Source organism: Geotrypetes seraphini, chromosome 4 (genome assembly GCF_902459505.1).
Source record: "Geotrypetes seraphini chromosome 4, aGeoSer1.1, whole genome shotgun sequence".
NCBI classification, from domain to species: domain Eukaryota; kingdom Metazoa; phylum Chordata; class Amphibia; order Gymnophiona; family Dermophiidae; genus Geotrypetes; species Geotrypetes seraphini.
Genome location: NC_047087.1, coordinates 250,522,005 through 250,543,500, shown reverse-complemented (window position 1 = coordinate 250,543,500; position 21,496 = coordinate 250,522,005). Strand labels below are relative to the sequence as shown.

Sequence of the window (21,496 nt, the reverse complement as noted above, 5' to 3'; positions counted from 1 at the left end):
AATAAATGTAGATTAAAAATAACACATTTAATTTAGTGTGTATGGAAGTGCATGAAGTCTTTATTAGAGATGGCTGGAAAAGTATATCAATGCACAGTAGATAAACATAAGAATTGCCGCTGTTGGGTCAGATCAGTGGTCCATTGTGCCTAGCAGTCCGCTCACGCGGCGGCCCTCAGGTCAAAGACCAGTGCTCTAAATGAGTCCAGCCTCACCTGCGTATGTTGATTTAGTTTTCTACTATTACCTAATTTTTCATATATCCCTAGATTGCCCAGTAGTCCAACCTACTTCTCAATGAGCTTTTTGTTTCACATGTACAGTCAAACCTTGGATTGCAAGTAACTTGGTTTGCAAGTGTTTTGCAAGACAAGCAAAACATTTTATGAAATTTTAACTTGATATACAAGCAATGTCTTGCAATACAAGTACATACAATATACACACATCACAACTGAGCCAATAGTTCTTTTCTCTCTCTGACACTGCAAGAGTGTAGTGACTGTTCTAAACAAGCAAAGTCTTGCAATACGAGTACATTGCCTCATGTACATTAGATAGATTGTGAACCCGTCAGGACAACAGTGGCGTACCAAGGGGGGAGCGGGGGTGGGGGAAGGTCCGCCCCGGGTGCAGCCTTAGGGGGGTGCACAGCCGGCCCGGTCCCTATCACGCTCCCTCCCTCCTTACTGCCACCCTTCTTACTTAAGGTAACCGACCGACCCGTTGTCCCGACCCACCGCTTCCGGACGCCGAAATGTCCCGTTTTCAGGGACAGCATCCCGGAGCTGTGCGAGGGGACCAAGGATCGGCGATCGCTTCCCCTCCCGCGCTAAAGCCTGCCTCCCTCCTTCCCTCCCTACAGCGCCAAAATGGTCAGGGGGGGCCGTCAGGTCCGGAATCACCCTCCCTATTCTCAGGGCCGGAATTAGGGGATGGCAAGGGGGCCCCGCGATCAAGGCAGCTCTTTTAGCTGCCATCAGCCCCGCCTACAGCTGCGCCGGTAAAGCAAAGAAAGACGCCGCGGGACTTTTCCACTTACCTGCATTGCTCGAAGTTCTGCCGCTCTCGATCCCGCCCCTCAAAAACAGGAAGTCACTTCAGAGGGGGCGGGATCGAGAGTGGCAGAACTTCGAGCGATGCAGGCAAGTGGAAAAGTCCCGCGGTGTCTCTCTTTGCTTTTACTGACCAGTTTTGCTTTACTGGCACAGCCGCAGGCAGGGCTGATGACAGCTAAGAGAGCTGCCTGGATCGCGGGGCCCCCTTGCCATCCCCTAATGCTGGCCCTGAGAATAGGGGGTGATTCCGGACCTGGTGGTCCCCCCTGACCATTTCGGCGCTGTAGGAAGGGAAGGAGGGAGGCAGACTTTAGCGCGGGAGGTGAAACGATCGCTGGTTACCGGCAGATCCGAAGGAAGGGCTGATGGCAGCTAAGAATCGCCTCCAGTCCAGAGGTTTTGGATATTGGAGTAGTAAGTAGATAGGGGGCATGCTGACACAGAAGGAGGGAGAAGGAAAAGGGAGAGGAACAAGAGATGCCAAGTCCATGGGAGGGAAGGAAAGGAAAGGAAATACCAGACCATGGAGGGGGAGGGGGAGATGCCAGGGCATGGGGGGGAGGAGACAGATGCCAGACCATGGGAAAGGAAGGAAGGAGGGAGGGAGAGAAAGGAAGGAGAGGAGATGCCAGATAATGGAGGAGGAGGGGGAGTTGGAAGGAGAGGAGAAATATGCCAGGGCATGGGGGAGAGACAGGAAACAAATGACAGACCAGAGGGAGAAGAGGTGCCAGAGCATGGAGAGAAAGAGATGCCAGGGCATGGGGTAGGGAAGGAGATAGATATGCCAGACTATGGGGTGGAGTGGGAAGGAAGGAAAGGAGAAGAGAGAGATTCCAGAGCATAGGGCGACAGAAAAATGGAGAGGGAGTGAGGCTGAAATTAATCATGTACAAAGGAGACAGTTTATGGAAGGAGCATAGAAAGAGGGAAGATACTATATGGAAGAGAGTGGGCAGGGACACTGGATGGAAAGGGCAGAAAGGGCAGAGAATGGAAGGGGTGATACAGAGGGTGAACAGTAGATGGAACGTGTAGAGAGAGGGGGGACAGACAATGAATGAAAGTGTGGGGGAGAGGGGGGCAGACTGAATGGAAGTGGAGGGAGAAGGGGAGCAGATGCTGGAAGGAAGTGGGGAAGAGAAAGATAAAAGGGCACATGCTGGATTGAGGGAAGAGAATAGAGTTAGATACTGGAAGGGTTGAGGGAAAGAGGTGGCGAGCTGTAGGTAGACAGTAAAAAAGGAAATTGATGAGAGGGTAGTAAGAATGTAATCTAGATGGATGCAGAAAATAAATTGAAAAGGAAAATGAGGGAAGAAAGAGATTGCAGATGAGAGGTGTGGGAGAGGGAAGGAAAGGAGAGAGATGCCAGACCAATGGGGGTGAAAGGAGAGATGGAAGGGGGAGGCATACAGTTTCTGGAAGAGGCATAGAAGGAGAGAAGATGCCATAATGGGGCAGAGAGATGGCAGACAGTGGATGGAAGGAAGAGAGTAACAAGAAGATGAGGAAAGCAGAAACCAGAGAAGACAAAGGTAGAACAAAAATGTTCTATTTATTTATTGCTTTAGGAGACATGTGTCACTGTTTCTGTGGTGTTGCATTGTATGCAGAGTCCAGCTTCTTGCTGGTTCAATTTAACCTTTGTCTATGTATTTCTATTTTATCCCCCCTTTTACAAAACTGTGGAGCGTTTTTAGCGCCAGCCCTGGTGGTAGCAGCTCTGATGCTCAGAATTCCATGAGCGTCAGAGCTGTTACTACCGTGGCTAAAATCCACACTTCAGTTTTGTAAAAGGGGAAGGGGTTAGTTTGTGATAACATTTCATACTAGGCGAAGGTGTTTTCTGTGTTCTGTGTGTTTGAAAGACATGGTTTTCTGTTAGGATTGACGGTGTAGGATTGATCTGTATTAGTCTGACTTGTTTAGTTTTACAATGGGTGTATTGATGTTGTACTACTCACTGCAGTATGTAAGATGCTGCCTTTTCCTAGGTACTCATGTGTGACGTGTGGCTTGTTACTAAAAATCATGTTTTTCGTACAGATAGGTGGGGGGGGGCAAAAAATGATGGGCCCCGGGTGTCACAATGCTAGGTACGCCACTGCAGGACAGACAGGGAAAAATGCTTGAGTATCTGAATAAACTAATGTAAACCGTTCTGAGCTTCCCTGGGAGAACGGTATAGAAAATTGAATAAATAAATAAATAAAATAAACATACAGTATATATGTGTCACATCACAACTGAGCCGATGGTTCTTCTCTTTCTGACACTGCGGGAGTGTAGTGACTGTTCTAAATGAGCAAGGTTTTGCAATACAAATACATGTGGAGGGGCATAATTGAAAGGGATGTCTAAGTCCGTTTACGTCCATCTCGCAAGTCATCCAAAGTAAAAAAAAACAGCTTAAGACACATTTTTAAAAGATACGTCCAACTTTTTTTTTCATTTCGAAAATCGTCTAATTATACAATCGTCCAAGCCACTAAATCGTCTATCTTTATACCACATTTCCATCCAACTTTCCGTCCAAGTCCAAAACACCTAGAACAAGCCCTGTTGGATGTGGGAGGGGTCTGCAAAGTGATGGACTACACACCCAGACATGCCACCTAAATAGTGGGGTACCTTAGAGGGCACTGCTGTGAACTTTACAAAAAGCGTGCCATGTCTTCTCCTCACTACAGCTCCCTTATAGGGCATGGTGAGCCCCCCCAAACCACCTCCAGAATCCCCTAGACCCACTTATCTATCACCACAATAGCCCTTATGGCTGCAGGAGCCACTTATATGCCAGTACAATAGGCTTTTGGGGGTGTATAGGGGAGTGCACATGTTTAAGTATCAATGCAGTGATTACAGGAGCTTATGGGCATGGGTCCTCCTCTCCATGGATCTCTAACCCACTGCCAAGACGGCTTAAGCCGCCTCTGTGCTGGACTACTAGGCTTTTCTATGCCAGGCTGCCAGGTGATGATGATCTGGGTGTTCAGTCCATCACTTTGCAGACTCCTCCCACGTCCAACAGGGCTTGTTCTAGGCGTTTTTGACTTGGACAAAAAGTTGGACAAAAATGTGGTATAAAGATGGATGATTTCGGGACTTGGACGATCAGATTGGCAGGACGTATACTTAGACGATTTTCGAAACAAAAAAAATTTTTGATGTATTTTTTGAAAATGTGTCCTAAGCTGTTTTTTACTTTGGATGACTTGCATTGTATGGTGAGTCCTCCAAAACTCATCTAAAACCTACTGGACCCAACTGTATATGTCTCCAATAGAGAGTTGTGCGGGGACAGAAATCCCACCCGTCCCCGCCAGGATCCTCTCCGTCCCCACCTGTCCCCGCCAGGATCCTCTCCGTCCCTACCCATCCCTGCAAGGAATTACCTCCATCCCCGCCCGTCCCCATAAAAAGCAGCAATTACTTCTGACAGGATAATCAATTCCACAGTTTCTTTTGTGTTTGTACTGCTGTTTTCCTTGTGGAATCTCTTTGGTGGAACCCTTTTTTTTGTTTTCTGTTCGGGTAATTAACTTATAAACCCCCTCTTTTACTAAGGCTGACGTGTCCATTATATTATATGGATGAACCCTGCTTCCAAAGCCTTCCATCCCCGTGGGAGTCCCGTTGGCTAGAGGGGGTCCCGTGGGTTAAGGGGGGATTCCCGTGGGACCCCTGCAAGACCCGCGAGATTCCTGTGATCCCCGATCCCGTGCAGGCCTCTAGTCTCCAATAGCCCTTATGCTTGCAACTATCACCTTTATGTTGGCATAGTAGGTTTTAGTTAGGTTTTAGAGGACTTATATTTTCCACCATAAGTGGACTAGTTAGAGTAGGATATGGACCTGGGTCCCCAACTCTATAGTCCACTGCACTGACCACTAGGCTACTTCAAGGACCTGCTTGCTTCTGCTCTAATAGGAATGGCCATAACATCTGAAGCTGCCATATAGGTTGCTATATACTGATTCATTTATAACTTTGGGGGGAGGGTGTCAGTGACCTTGGGGGAGTAAGGAAGGACCATGTCTTCAAGCCTCCAGTGGTCATCTGGTCAGTTTGGTCACCTTTTTGGCACTTATTGCAGAAAAATATCCAAATCATAAACCCTCTTTAATCCTGTCCAAAACATGCCCGAAAACACCCCTTTGAGATTTAGACGCACTGTAGTCAAACAGCATAGAAAACTGTCTAAAACTGTGTTTCAAAAGTAGCAATTTGGACGTTTTAGAAAATAAAACATCCAAATGCTATTTTATACCATTTTTTGGACATTTGAGATGCAAATCTATCTCATGCATATTTATTGTGGATATCCTGAAAACCTGACCTGGTTCCGGCTCTCGAGGACCGGTATTGCCTACCCCTGCCCTAGACCATTCTCAGCTGGTCATGTTCTCTCACCCTAACCCCCTACTTGTCCTGTTTGTCTGATTAAATTGTAAGCTCCACTAAACAGGGACTGTCTCTTGAATCTTTTAATGTACAGACCTATAGAAATGATAAGTAGTAATAGTACTCTTACCAGCTCTTATCCCCTATACATATTCTCTCCAGAATACACATTCTTCCATCCATCTCCCCATTTGTCATTCCTATCAGTCTCCATCATTGTAAGCAGTGTAAAGCCTGGCTTGTGATTAAGAGTGCACAATTGATTTTATCTGAGTGACTTTATGATTGCTGTATTATGAATTTGTAAACATAAACAACCTTGAAGCTTTTGGGGAACGACAGTATAAAAAAAAGGAGAAACCAATCAATCATTAATACATACTCATCTCCTTTTTTTTTAATTCTTTATTGATTTTTAATCAAAAATAGTGTCATACAAATGAAAGAACAAAAGATATTCCACTATTATCTATACAGGTAACATAAATATCATTCAATAATTTCATTTTCCTGCATATAATAATATCATAATATATCCTAATATACAATACAAATAAAGAATAAAGTTACCCAAATAACACTATCAATATTTATTCCCCTCCCTCCAACCCCCCACCCCCCTGGATGTGTAAAGATAAATAAACCAAAGAAAAGAAGAGATATGATGAAAATACATTATTATGTTTTTACAAATTTATTATAGCTGTAGGTGGTGTTCTAAGCCACCCTAGATACCTTGTATGAAAGAATTTTTTGTATTGATAGTTCTTCTCGGCCCTCAGAGATGCCACCAGGGAATCAAAAGATCATATCCCCTGGCTTTATGCACCTGATCGTCACTGGGTCGGTATTAGTGCAAAACTCTCTTGAACATGATGGGAGGATAAAAAATTATTAATTGAAATTTTGTTGTTAGATCCCCCCCGGGGGGTAGGGTGACGTTGTGGTTTGGGATTTTGGCCCTTCCCCCTTCATACCTCACTTCCGGGACTAGGGAGATTTAAAGAAGTTCTTACCACGCCGCGGCCATCTTGAAAACTTAGATCGGGTGGTCACGTCGTGAACAAGTAGCAACAGAAAGGTATGAATATACAGTTACATTACTAGTGTGAATGTTTTTTGTTATTATGCTTAGCGTTTCCCTCACTAAAGCTAGTCTTTCGTTGTAGGGATAGTAGCCCTGAGGAAACCCCCTCTACGGGTGAAACATGTTGGCTTGTATATCCCTTGTCAACCACCATCCCGGTTAAAGCTAAATATTGACCTAATAACTCTTCAGTAATATTTATTATTTTAAGTATAAGAGTAAATTAAAATAATTCACTATAAGATGATATACTAGTTTTGCACCAATACCGACCCAGTGACGATCAGGTGCATAAAGCCAGGGGATATGATCTTTTGATTCCCTGGTGGCATCTCTGAGGGCCGAGAAGAACTATCAATACAAAAAATTATTTCATACAAGGTATCTAGGGTGGCTTAGAATACCACCTACAGCTATATTTGGTATTTACCTTGTAAAATCACCAGTCAAGCCTACCATCTAATTAATTAAATAATTTACAAATTTATTGTCATACTGGTATAGGGACTTTGAATCATCTGTTGTATTTTTGTCCGTTTATATTAATATATTGGAAGTCAGTTTGGGGACAAATAAATTTAGTACTAGATTCAAATGTTCCAATGTCATATGAGGCTATAATTTGTGGAACAATTTTATATGTGAAACCCACTCTAGGTAAATATAAGTCGTCTATTTATGATCTTAACAGGTATAGCCATTCAATTGATTACAAGTAATTGGAAAAACCATGATAGAATTAATTATACATTTTGGTGGGTGAATGTGTGTACTACATACAGATATGAATGGATTAACGCAGAATGTAGGGGTTTTAGTGAGGTCTCATCAGTTTTTTAATGCCCCCTCTTCTATGTCTGAAGACTTGAAATTGGTACCACTTCTAGAACAGATATTCTGCCAACACCATACAGTAGATCTCTATGTCTGAATTCCTGGTACACAAACTCCCACTCTTGAGGGTACACAGTTCAAAAATCACTAACAATTGTCTGGTACAAGTAGAAAAAAAAAAAGAACAGTAATTGAGGCAGGAACAGTAACTCTCCAGAAACTTAAGGGGGGGGGGGGGGGGTTATGCATTGGAAGAAAAATTAGATGGTTACAGTTTGGGTCAATGGGGGCTGGCACAAGACCCTAGGCCTCAAAATGAAGAATGCTACCATATATGTTAAAGGCCCACTAACGTGAAAGGCATATAGAATAAATAAAATTATTCAAAATATTCATAAAGCAGGAGAGGTTCTTGCCTGATTAATGACTCTGAGTAGCTCAGGATGTAATATTCAGAGGCACTTAAATGGACATTGCTGCTGAATAAACCTTCTGACCACTGCTGCACTGTATGAACAGAACCAGGGCAGTCTGGCACTCAGGAGGGGGGGGGGGGTACTGGTACAGTTGAAGCCGTGTGATCTACTATGCTTTCCCATACCACGTGCTGCTGTTCTAGAGACAGGTACGTACTGTTTCGTTCAAATCTTTCTGGTGTGGGACAGGGCTAGTGTCCATTGGGGGAGTATGGGAGGAGGTCATTACTTAATCCCTCCAGTGGTCATCTGGTAAGTTTGGCTAACTTTTGGGCACTTTAGCTTCTAAAATAGTTCTAGCCTAAAATGTCTAAGTTCTGTCTAGGATGTCCTGGGAAATGTTTGATTATCACTGCAAGACATCCAAGTCTAACCTGCCCAAAGTCTGCCCATATTCCAACCATAACACACCTCTCAATATGCCCCCTGGAACTCTGGATGCACAGCAGAAACAACATCTCATTAAACGTCCAGCAAAAAGGCTTCAAAAATTGGCACTTGGATGTCCTGGCGATTAGAACATCCATGTGCCAACTTATGATGATTTTTTTTTTTTATTTTGAGCCCCGTGTTTAGGTATGAATAAACTATGCTATTCACTTCTGTTCTATCTTATTACGGTACATTGTGCACATATTATATAGACTGATACCTAATCTTCAGATGAAGACAAGTGTAGTCACAGCTGTCCTTGTATTCATAAGGCAAATGTCAACATGAAACGTGTCAGATTTGATTTTTTTCTTATTGTTCTTTCTGATATGACAACCATTACTATGAAAAGCTTTTATCTTCACTGAATCTTTGTGAAAATTTCACCTCCAGGCAAAATTGTATCACAACATCTCTAAAGTATAAAACAGCTTTTCAGATGAAAAATGTTCATGTTCAGATCTGATTCTTTTTTTGTATGGTTTTCTACTTTTAACCTCTTCATCAAACAATGGACAAAGTGATATCTTTTGGCTAAAGAAAAAAGGAAGACACAGTCTACTCTCCATAGTATATATGGGTTAGTAGCTATCAGGGTTGACTTTAGAGCAGTGGTCTCAAATTCAAACCCTTTGTAGGGCCACATTTTGGATTTGTAGGTACTTGGAGGGCCTCAGAAAAAAATAGTTAATGTCTTATTAAAGAAATGACAATTTTGCATAAGGTAAAACTCTTTATAGTTTATAAATTTTTCCTTTTGGATAAGTCTTAATAATAATATTGTAATTTATAGCTAAAGAGACATATGATCAAGAAACTGTTTTATTTTACTTTTGTGACTATGATAAACATACAGAGGGCCTCAAAATAGTACCTGGCAGGTCGCATGTGCCTCCCACTCCCTCCCACATACACACACACACCTTTTACAAAACCACAAAAGTGTTTTATAGCACAGGCTGGTGCACTGAATGCTCTACACTGCTCCCAAAACTCATAGAGTTCCTATGAGTGTCGGGAGCAGTGCAGAGCATTCAGCGCACCAGCCTGCGCTAAAAACTGCTTCCAATGTTTTGTAAAAGAGAGGGGGATTAATTGACAAAATCCCCTTAATAGGGTCAGTAACTGAAAGACAAATTAATTGGGTGATAGGACCTACCCAATTCTAGAAAAGGTAGGCGCCTATCGCATGGTGCTTAGCGGCGCCTAATGCCTAAGTGGACATTTCTTTGGGCAAAGCATGACTTTGGTGCTCCTAAGCGCGATTCTCAAAAAAACCCTTAAGACACCTGAAATGTAGGCCTTGTGACAGAGCCGGTACCTGTATTTGCCGTAACCCGGCCTCTGCTCACCCGAGCGCAACTCCGACGTGCTTCCGATGAAGGAAGGAAGTCCTGCTGGAATATCTTTTCTTGTCAGGAAGCAAAATAGCAAAAATAAACAAATCAGTTCACTTGTTCAAAGTCCCTTTATTCCTTGAAACGAAGTTGGGAGCAACGTCTCCCTTAAGCATTCATAAAAAAAAACCCCAAAGTCCAAATAGAATGCTGCACACAGATAACCAAAAATAAAGTCTGGAGTGGACCCACTGGAATGGGTTGCCACTGCTACCTTCAATCAGGCAATTAAGGTAAGTATCATTTACATCCAAAAATAGCAAACAGAACTGTAGTGGGCTTGTCTTTACCTTAGGGAAGATAAAGCAACCTTACACACTCTCACTCAAGTTCTGGGCCTCTAAGCTCAGCAAGTTTAAAGCTGGGCTGAATCCAACAGAGAAACTGTTGGTGGGGGAGGGGAGTAAAGGAATTCACTTATTACTTTTCTGAAGTATCAGAATGCCAATAATGGCCCCACTATCCCGACCTGGATCTTAAGTGAATTCTCCCCAGAAGTTATGACATTTACTTCCCTCACAGTCACAGAAATGCATCCCCAATTCAGGCCACTTGAGTTACAAAACAACAATAAAAAAAAACGTTTTTTTTTTTTTCTCAGCACAAGTCCCTGCACTTTCTCACACACAGCACAACTGCACAACAGTGTTCTAATAAACAGAGAAAGGCTCCAAACCTTCAGACCTGCCACTTATCTTTATTGCATGAGCGTATCTTCAGGCAGTCCAAGGCTCTCTACCCATTCCATGGGCTCAGGTGGGGCTGGCTGGTTGGCAACAAGGTCAGTGTCAGTTTCCATCATGGTCACCTCCTCACAGTCAGGAATATAGTCAGGAGAGACCCTTCCCTGAGCTGGCTCAGGGCCAACTAACTTTCCTCTCCTCAGAGCAGCCTCTATATTGTTCAAACGAACACACCCTGCTCTCTGAGGGGGAGGAGTTACCTGCCTTGATTGCTTAGCTTGTTTTACCTTTCTCACCATGGGCCTCAGCTGGGAGTGAACAGGAGGAGGGAGGTCCCTCTCAGGCTCTTCTGAGCTGTTCTGCTCTCCTTCCTCTACTCCCTGCAGTTCAGCCTGCTTCCAGTTAAAGGGAAATGTACCTTTTTTCCTGGGACTAGTCACAATCCTATCCCCGTGGTTAGCTCGCTGAGTGGCTGGATAAGGTTTAGCCACCGGCAGCTCTGGAATGAGCGGAGCCACTGGGGACGGATTGTGACATACCCTCACCCTTAAGGATTGATTGTCCCTATTTTCCCGGGGCAACTCACTATCCTCTTGCATACGAGACAGAGTGTCCACATTCACACTTAACTTGCCAGGGCGATGCTCAATATCGTTTCCGGGGCCTATTTGCCCTTCTCCCTTGATTTAGGGGTGGTGGATCAGAGTCCTCAAAATCTTCCGGCCATCTCAACAGGGGTGTCTCATAAGGCCCTGCTAAGGCCCCTGTATCTTGATCCTGAGGACTTTCCAACCCTTCTACTCTCTGGGCAAGGGCAGCTACCACCTGTGTGATATCCCCTAAGTCTTCCTTTTTTACTTGGGCAATCTGAACCCTCACTTCCTCCAGGTCCTGTTCTATTCCCCTAAAGGTATCCAGCACCTTTTCAAAATGCTGGGCGTGTTGTTCCAGTTGCTCTTCCTGTGCCCGTTGTTTAGTTACCCAACTTTCTGCTTTCCCAGTTTGGTTTGTTAGTTCTCCGCAAGTGTTCTTTATTTCTACAACGCTACGTTGGATCGCTTGCTGTTGGACTTCATTTTCCCTTATTTGCCCCTGTACTACCTTCAGTTGGTCCGTAATTTGCGCCATAAGGTCGGTCAGCTTCCCTGACTCCCGCTGACACTGGGCAGTTATTTCCTCCCTGGACCGTTGATTATCCCGGTCTAGGGGATCCTTCCAAGCTTGGAACTTGGCTTCGGTTTGGGTTCTTAGGTTAGCTTCCCAATCCTTTCGTGCTAGTGTCAATTCTTCTCTCAGTTTCAGTATCTCTGCGTCTAGTGCGGCTACTTTAGCGGCTTCTATATTCCCTCTCAGCTCCGATCCTAATTCAGGGCGAGACCTACTTTCTATAGTTCCTACCCCGGTGGACCCGAACCCTTGCTCTCCTCTGCTGGTGTCCGGGAGACGGGTCCACTGTACCAGGTTGGGGTGCCAAATTCTCTCGCAAATAAGCTGGGCTATACGATCCCCGATTTGCACTTTGTACTCGCTATCACCCTGATTGACCAGGAGTACCGCGACATTGCCCCTAAAATCTGGGTCGATGACCCCAGCGGCCACATCGATTGACTGCTTTAACGCCAATCCTGACCTTGGAGCTATCCGTAGATAGGCACCTGGCGGGGGAGATACTTGTATATCTGTGTTTATCAGGGACCTTCCCTTAGCAGGGATAGTTTGTTCACAGGCGGCATATAGGTCATAGCCTGCAGCCTTAGCGTAAACCCGCGTGGGTGCTATGGCCCTATCTGACAGCGGGGCCCACCGAATTGTAGGCTTCCCATATTTAGGTTTTAACCCCTTAGCCCGTCGTCTTCCCTCCCGGGGCCCGACTAAGCTCTCCTCAACCCGACTACCCAACACACATTTACTCAACATCCCCTTCCTCTCCGGCACTCCTATCTGCGCCCGATTCAGCCAATCTCTTCCCAGGATTAATGGGTAAGGTGTTGTCTTTAAAACTGCCACTGATATTCGGGTTTTTTTTTTCCCTATGTTGAATGGTCAGGTCTCTAAGGGGGTATTCCTGTGTTTCTCCGTGTATACAGGTGATGGGTACTTGCTTCACCCCCAGCTCCTGATCTGAGCCCAATTCATCCCATAGTTGCTCTGATACGACCGACTGCTCAGCCCCCGTATCGACCAGAGCCGGGACCTCCCTGTTGGCTACTGAGACTATGACTTGATATTCTTCGGGAATCGGGGCCCCAGGCCTCTGAGTTATTATCAGATCCCTTGTTACCCTACAGTACCTCTGGGTATGCCCTATTTTCCCACAACGATAGCACCTCTGGGTTTTCTCAGGGACAGGCTCCTTCGCCCTAGGGTACCCTGTAGTTTTCCTAGGTGGGTCCTGACCTCGGCTGTCCTTAGCTTTTCCCAGGCCTGGTAGGGTGGTTGTCTTTCCCTCCTCATAGGCGCCTTGGGCGTCCAAATAGGCTTCTGCTACCTCTAAGGTCTGGGCTAAGGTTTTGCAGCCCTGTTTCTGCACCCAGCCCCTCAAATTCTTGGGAGCGGATTGCAGAAACTGCTCCCTGATCACCTCTAATACAATGGCCCGGGCATCCCCAAGCCATGGACTAAGCCACCTCTCAGCCAACTTAGACAGTTTTTGAGCAAGTGCCTTAGGCCTTTCCTTATCCTGCATAAGGGTTGCTCTAAACCGCTGGCGATAATGCTCTTGAGTGTAGCCTAAGTACTCCAATATATGTGTCTTTACAGCTTGATAATTGTTAGCTACCTCAGGGGCTAGTGTCTGATAAGCAGACAGGGTTTCTCCTGCAAGGCATGGGAGTAGCCTTACAGCCCACTGACCCTGAGGCCAACCAGCAGCAGTAGCTACCCTCTCGAACGCGGATAGGAATTCATCCGGCGCATCCGCTGGTGTGATCTTACACAGATTTAGCGTGGCTAGAGGGTTAGCTGCTCCTGAGGGTTGTGGCAAATTACTGTGTCCAGGCTCACTGCCTGCCGATGTCGATGGGTTCTGCAAAATTCTAGACAGTACTTGCGTTTGCTCCCCCATCGCTAGCACCATCTCGTCGTGTTGCCGCCGAGATAATTCCTGAGACCGGTACCATAACTCCTGGTTGGTCTTTAGCACTGCTTGTAAGTCCTCGCTTTGCTTCTGGCGTTCCGCCGTCAAGAACGCTATCAGCTGTTGCTGGTCCATCGTGCCGATTAACCTACAAAAAACAAAGCGAGAGAGACCAACCCAAGTGCGGTACCACTATATGAGTGTAGTCAAACTCCCTCACCCCCCTGGTCAAGCCTCTTACCAGAGCACAAGGTGAGTCTTTGCCTTTTGTTTGTAGGCCTCCTTGGCCCCCAGTCGTATAGCTGCGTTTCTGTCCTCTTATATCGATCCTCAGCCTCCTCCGACTCTGGCTCCTCACTGGTGCAGCTGGGACAGCCAAGCCACTTGCTTCCTCTGCACCCCGGTCGGAAGACTTCTGGAACTCCGCTCCGCTCAGACTGGAACCAATACAACAAACTAAAATAACAAGCTAAAACAACAAATTATTCACAAGTCCAAAACTTTTTTTTTTTTTCCAAAAAAAAAAATATATTTTTTTTTTTCCCAATTCTCACAATGTCCAGCAGGAGGCGCTCATCCCACTCCTGATACCATATGTGACAGAGCCGGTACCTGTATTTGCCGTAACCCGGCCTCTGCTCACCCGAGCGCAACTCCGACGTGCTTCCGATGAAGGAAGGAAGTCCTGCTGGAATATCTTTTCTTGTCAGGAAGCAAAATAGCAAAAATAAACAAATCAGTTCACTTGTTCAAAGTCCCTTTATTCCTTGAAACGAAGTTGGGAGCAACGTCTCCCTTAAGCATTCATAAAAAAAAACCCCAAAGTCCAAATAGAATGCTGCACACAGATAACCAAAAATAAAGTCTGGAGTGGACCCACTGGAATGGGTTGCCACTGCTACCTTCAATCAGGCAATTAAGGTAAGTATCATTTACATCCAAAAATAGCAAACAGAACTGTAGTGGGCTTGTCTTTACCTTAGGGAAGATAAAGCAACCTTACACACTCTCACTCAAGTTCTGGGCCTCTAAGCTCAGCAAGTTTAAAGCTGGGCTGAATCCAACAGAGAAACTGTTGGTGGGGGAGGGGAGTAAAGGAATTCACTTATTACTTTTCTGAAGTATCAGAATGCCAATAATGGCCCCACTATCCCGACCTGGATCTTAAGTGAATTCTCCCCAGAAGTTATGACATTTACTTCCCTCACAGTCACAGAAATGCATCCCCAATTCAGGCCACTTGAGTTACAAAACAACAATAAAAAAAAACGTTTTTTTTTTTTCTCAGCACAAGTCCCTGCACTTTCTCACACACAGCACAACTGCACAACAGTGTTCTAATAAACAGAGAAAGGCTCCAAACCTTCAGACCTGCCACTTATCTTTATTGCATGAGCGTATCTTCAGGCAGTCCAAGGCTCTCTACCCATTCCATGGGCTCAGGTGGGGCTGGCTGGTTGGCAACAAGGTCAGTGTCAGTTTCCATCATGGTCACCTCCTCACAGTCAGGAATATAGTCAGGAGAGACCCTTCCCTGAGCTGGCTCAGGGCCAACTAACTTTCCTCTCCTCAGAGCAGCCTCTATATTGTTCAAACGAACACACCCTGCTCTCTGAGGGGGAGGAGTTACCTGCCTTGATTGCTTAGCTTGTTTTACCTTTCTCACCATGGGCCTCAGCTGGGAGTGAACAGGAGGAGGGAGGTCCCTCTCAGGCTCTTCTGAGCTGTTCTGCTCTCCTTCCTCTACTCCCTGCAGTTCAGCCTGCTTCCAGTTAAAGGGAAATGTACCTTTTTTCCTGGGACTAGTCACAATCCTATCCCCGTGGTTAGCTCGCTGAGTGGCTGGATAAGGTTTAGCCACCGGCAGCTCTGGAATGAGCGGAGCCACTGGGGACGGATTGTGACAGCCTTTAAAACCCCATCCTACATTTCCAGTGCCTAAATTTTTACATAGATGCCCACTAGATGTGATTCTTTAAGGGGTGCTGAAGCGTGATTGATCACCGCTTGCATCATTTTTCTAGGTGTCAGCTAATTTAGGCGCTGTTTACAGAATCTGGGCCTCAGAGCTAGTCAAGATTATAGGGCTGAGCCAATTTAAGATTAGGTAGTGTTGGAACAGCAAATTTTTGTCACAGATTCAGTTTTAAATAAAACCTAGATTTAAAAAAAAAACGGTTTTGGTCATCTTCTATCAGTGAGTACCAATACCAATGCCAACATCACTCACATATACCTTTATAACGGTTCATTGTGGGGTACAAAAAAAAGCAACCTAGGAATATCTAGGAAAATATAGCACATATGCTAATAAGACATTACATTTTAATAAAATAAATTGGAGTAAATCAGAGGTTCTTCTGCTAAATGTACATTGTCCAAAATGATTATTTGATTCATTCCCCTTTCTTTGGAAGGAAGAGGGTATAAAATATTTAGGTATTTGGATTCATAAAACACTGGAAGAGATGATGAAAGTAAATGAAAGATTTTTATTGCTGGAGGTTACAGAAATGTGTGAGCAATGGAACCTTTTACATATGGGGGAGAATCCAAACGGTTAACAAGATTATTTTGCCTGTGGTTTGCTACCAAATGGGTATGTTGCCAGTGTTTTATTTGACTGGGTAAAGCAGCTCGAATTGCTTTATTATCTTTACAAAAACAATTGCAACGGGTGGGGTAAATTTCCCAAATTTTTATAGGTACCATCAAGCCTATATAATGCATCAGGGTATGTATTGGATACTCCCCGAGCTTATGGAAAATCTTCCAGATTGGCTAATTATGTCCCCATTGCGATTGTTTCATGTGTTGAGTATCTAGTTACCCACATATGTTAAGGACAATAGTATTTTATTTGATACTTGGAAAACCTTGAAATTTATTAATAAATTAACAGATATTTCAATAGAAAAATCTACTTATCAATCCTTATGGCTAAACTCCAAGATTCAAATAGGTGGGTCTGGGATCTTCTGGAAGCATTGGATGCAGGTAGGCATTTGTACATTAGATGATGTTATATATAATGGGAAACTGCTTGAATTTTCACGACTGCAACAATCATTCGATATTTCAAAGTCTCAAAATTATAGGTGGTTGCAAGCAAGTTGAAGCAGGCCATTCATAGTGGGTTCCCTGATTGGCAAAACATTAAAACTCATTATAGCTTGCAGGTCCTATGCTTCCAGACAGATTTTTTAGGACATCAGACCACCCGGTGGTATAAATTAATTTCTGAATTCTTGAATTTAAAAAACCCCAAAATAGTCTTAGAGACATATGGAGCACTGAGATAAAGCCGGTCACTAGTGCTTCGCTGGATGGCTGACTGCTGATTACCAGCATATCGGGGCCAGTGGTGCACAAGCACGCTGCTACATAGGCGCGCACCACTTCTGAATAGCTGCCTCAGTTCTCGTAAGGAGCTAGCGAGAACTGAGACAGCCATTCAGAAGTGGTGCGCACCCACGTAACAGTGCGCTTGTAGACCGCTGGCCCCATCATGCCAGTAAACAGCAGGCAGCCGTCCAGTGAAACACCAGCGACAGGCACAATTAGGAAGTGTTGCGGGCCCAGGCATTAGCGTGCTTGTGCGCTGCGAGCCCCGACAATCAGCAGGCAGCTGTCCACCAACCTCCACAATTTAAAGGTAATGCCCGGGATGTGTTTGTGGTATATTTGTTTCATAAGACGCACCCTTATTTCCACCCACTTTTTTGGGGGAAAAAAGTGCATCTTATGGAGCGAAAAATATGATAATTAGTTACAAATATTATGTCGGTTTTTACAAAGCTGCAGTAGAGGTTTATACTGTGGGACAGTAAGGTAAATGCTCTGACACTCATAGAACTGCATGAGTACTTTGTGAAAATGGTGGACTGGGCATCAAATGGCAGATAATGTTTAATGAGAGCAAGTGCAAAGTGATGCATGTGGGAAAGAGGACCCTGAATTATAGCTATGTGATGCAGGGTTCCATTTTAGGAGTCATTGCTCAGGAAAAGGATCTAGGTGTCATCATTGAGGATACATTGAAACCCTCAGCTCAATGTGCAGCAGCTAAGAAAGCAAAAAGAGGAGTCCTTTTTATTAAGGTGCGCTGATTTAGCGTGCACTAAAGATTAGTGCACGCTAAATGCTAAGACATCCATTGTATTCCTATGAACATCTTAACATTTAGCGCAATTAATCTTTAGTGTGTGCTAAATCAGTTAGTGCACCTTAACAAAAGGACCCCAGAAAGTTAGGAATGATCAGGAAAGGAATGGAAAGCAAAGATGACAATGTTATAATGTCCCTGTATCACTCTGTGGTATGCTAATGTATTTTTCAGCACTTGTGTATATGCATATATCTGTTTTCTGAAGTTATTATCCCTTCTTAGGAACGCATAGTGCGGGTTATAGAACCGGCAACGGCGGTAACTGCTCCAATGCTCATAGAATTCCTATGATCGTTGGAGCAGTTACCACCGCTGCTGGTGCTAAAACCCATGCTGTGTGTTCATACAAGAGAGGGTATGTGTTTTTTTTGTTTATTTGTTTGTTTTTGGGGGGTTGCTGCTAGGTCTGTGCTAGGTATGTTCAAGCCTGAAGCATGCTGGCCTTCATCAATGTGACAGACCTTTTCTAATACAGATAAGACTTTTATTTGTTAATTTTTGAAATCTCAGTGGATTTACTTGCATTGCACAAAGCACTAATTTAATTTGTGTATGAGGAGGGTTTTTTTTTTAAATGCCTATACCTGTCATCTGTCTCTGTAGGGTGGAGGTTGGGATTTGAGGTTTTTTCTTCCTCATTTGTCATTATATTGGTTGCTCTGCTTCTTTGGGCACTTGTTGTGGTGCCTCTGTATTAGTGTTTGTAATACACGTATGTACTTTTTTTTTAATGACAAATAGAAGTGTGTTTGGTTATCATAGTATTTTTCTGCTTTATTTTGTATTGGTTTCTATAACTGCTTATTAGGCCTGCTTTATTTTTTATTTTTTTTCCAACAATTGCCTTAGATATTTATCTCACCTTTAAGGGATAAACACTCTTTTTTTCCACATGGGGAATCTGCATGTTCATTATCTTTTTGTATTTATTTTTTTCTATACTATACTGTATACTTATTTCATTGCTGTACTGAGTCAAGATATTGGTTTCTTTACTATTTGGTAACATTTAACATTAAAAAAAAAAAAATTACAAACTGAGAATCTCAGATGATTTGTAACATTACACCCATGAAGGACAATTGCTTTATTCATTTGAGAAAAAGTCCTTCATAACTTATTTGTGTATTCAATAGTTTTGAGTTATGAGACTTTTATACTCATGAAATAAACATTTAATGTATTGAGAGAAGGTACTCTATTTGTTGTTATCTGTTTTCTTTCAATTATTTATGGGCAGGGTTGCATTAAGGTCATCATCATTAACTGGCATGAGCACTGCAAAACCTTGCTATATCCAAGTCACCTGTGATAAAAATCATATCAATTTTTTTTATTATAGTGCAAACTACGGTATATTAATGTACTTTGGCTCAAGAAACTCTATATATCAAAAGAAAAAATAAATGTACTTCCAGTTCTATAAATACAGCCTGCAGCAGAAGAAATTCTCAAGTGGTAAGGACAGAGCAGAGTTAAGAAATGTAACCCATCCCCCCTTTCAAAAACGGTCTTTAGCGCAGGCTGGCACGCTGAATCCTTTGTGCTGCTCCCAACATTTATAGAGTTCCTAGGAGCATCGGGAGCAGAGCATTCAGTGCACTGGCCTGTGCTAAAAAACGCTTTTGCAGTTTTGTAAAAGGGGGGTTAGCCTTAAATTCCTTCAAATACTTTCTAAAAGTAATATAGACTTTCTACTACAACATAATTGAAAACTAGGGAATTTTTTAAACGGTGCCCTAATTGCAGCTACCTAGCGATGCCTAAGCTTGGGATCTGTGCCCAAATTTTATTTTATTTATTTTTAATTTATTTATTTAGGGGTCCTTTTACTAAGGTACGCTAGCCGTTTTAGTACTGTGTCAAATCTAGCTCTTCTCCTAGCTTCATCACAAGATTGACTAGAACAAACAGTAAACCCTTATGCAGGAGAGCTAACCAGGTTAGCTCTGCTGAGTATACTAACACTGACCTCCCTTGCACCAATCATGATGAGCTAGACGGAGACTGCTAGGTAGAGCTCAGACCAGCTATAGTTCACTCTACCAAGCCTGCTTTTAGATCATCTAAAACCTCAGGAGCAAGGAGACTACATTTCCCAGAAAGGCAGAGAACCAGCAGGAAGCTGACACGTGAGCAGTCACAGATGCAAAGGGAGCTTTCTCCCTTCCCCCTCTTCAGAGCAGGGAGGGGTGGCTTGGAGCCAGTTAAAACGAGGTAGCTCAGAACCAGAGGGGGGAGGAGCAAAGAGGCTGGGAACTAGAGCCTCAGAGGCAGCAGGGCTTGTCTCCCCAGCTGAATGCTGACGAGCTGGGAAAAGATTGTGAAATGGTTGACAATTCAGAGGTGCCTGATCCTACAATTGAGAGGCAGCTGGAAAGCTGGGATCCCATGGATATTGGTGTGCCAATTACTCCTGGTGGGAGATTGGAAGCAATGGACACAAGCTAAAAAAGGTTGGAAGTGTTTTGCTATTTTTGATTCTTACCTGTTTCCTGAAAGTTTTGGGACTAAGGGCTCTTTTACGAAGCTGCGTTAGTGGCTTTAGCGCATGCACATTTTTAGCGTGCGCTAGCTGAAAAACTACCACCTGCTGAAGAAGAGGCGGTAGCGACTAGCGCAGCTGGAAAATTAGTGTGCACTATTACGCACGTTAAACCGCTAACGTGGCTTCATAAAAGGAGCCCTAAGTTTGTGTTCAGAATTGTTTAAGCTTCCCAGAGCTAGGCTCTGAAGAATTCATGCACATAGTATGGTGCTTGAACTGTCTGACATTTGCAAACAACACAGCGTTTAGTTTCTTTCCTCTCTACAAAGCTGGAGGCTAATTAGCTGTAGATAAGCTACTTAAGGGAACGTCAGCCACGGAGGAGCTCCATTTGTATGAGTTCCCTAGCTGCAGGCAGTCTGTGTAGGAGCTTCAAGTTTAGCAGTTTCCTTTTTGGTTTTTGGAAAGTTTTATTTTTCATATAGCAAGTCTTTTGTTTGCTCTTCTCTCCTGCTCTTTCACAGGAAGAGAGCATTGCTAAAACTATATTAACCATTTAAGTGCTCATTTAAATATTGAAGAGCCCATTTACATGTCAGTGTCAGAGACTGCTAGACACTTTGCTAAAATCAGAGATAAGCCATTTTGATTAGCTTCAATTTTGTGTCTGGTGTTTCTGTTTATACTCTCCAGTATCCTAGTGCATCCCCTAGAGGTGCACAACAATACTGTTACATGCCACCCAAACACACTGCGGCCTAAGGGTGGTTGTGACAATTGTAGGTGCCTAAATCCTTTAGAAAATCGTACCTAGCGGTGCCTTTTTCACCACCCCTAAACACGCCTACTTTGGTGTTACTAAGCAGCAGCATCAAGCACTCCTCATCTTACCTGAACTTCAGAAAACTAGTCAAAACCAACCTGTTCAACCGATTTGTGACCAAGGATTCCTAAAGTCTTCACTGCTTATCCCACACTGTATAAGTTCCCTTCTTATTGTAAACCACCTCGACCTACTACTTATTGTAAACCCGCCCCTATAATGTAACCTTACTCTGTTCAAATATTCATGTACTCAAAGACTTCATTGTGTTTTTTCGCTGAATGTCCAGCTCTCCTTTATTGTAAACTGCCTCGAACTACTTTGGCTTTAGTGGTATATAAATAATAAATTATTATTATTATTATTATTACATGCTGCTAGGCTCCATGGGATAGGTGCCTATCTTAAACAGCATCACGCCTATGAGGACAGGCGCTATCTCCCAGAAATGTAGGCCAGGGCTTTACAGATCTACATTTCCAGCATCCAGCATTTCCTCAATCATGAGCAGTGGTGTATAGTGACACTGAAATCCGGCATTACCCTTAACCATACCCACTACCAGGC

At 43.8% G+C, this 21,496-nt stretch overlaps 2 protein-coding genes across 3 annotated transcripts in view; both read right to left on the bottom strand.

Annotated features, from left to right (window-relative positions):
* PCDH15 (protocadherin related 15) overlaps positions 1 to 21,496 on the bottom strand; it is a 2,123,136-nt gene that overhangs the window by 1,725,147 nt on the left and 376,493 nt on the right. The gene's annotated exons all lie outside the window — the stretch shown is intronic.
* Positions 10,717 to 13,721, bottom strand: LOC117358983 (zinc finger and SCAN domain-containing protein 9-like). Its single transcript, XM_033941008.1, has 2 exons — positions 13,692 to 13,721; positions 10,717 to 13,598 (listed from the first exon to the last, which is right to left on the bottom strand). The coding sequence occupies exon 2, from the start codon at positions 13,583 to 13,585 to the stop codon at positions 12,281 to 12,283; it is 1,305 nt and encodes a 434-aa protein (XP_033796899.1). The 5' UTR covers positions 13,586 to 13,598; positions 13,692 to 13,721; the 3' UTR covers positions 10,717 to 12,280.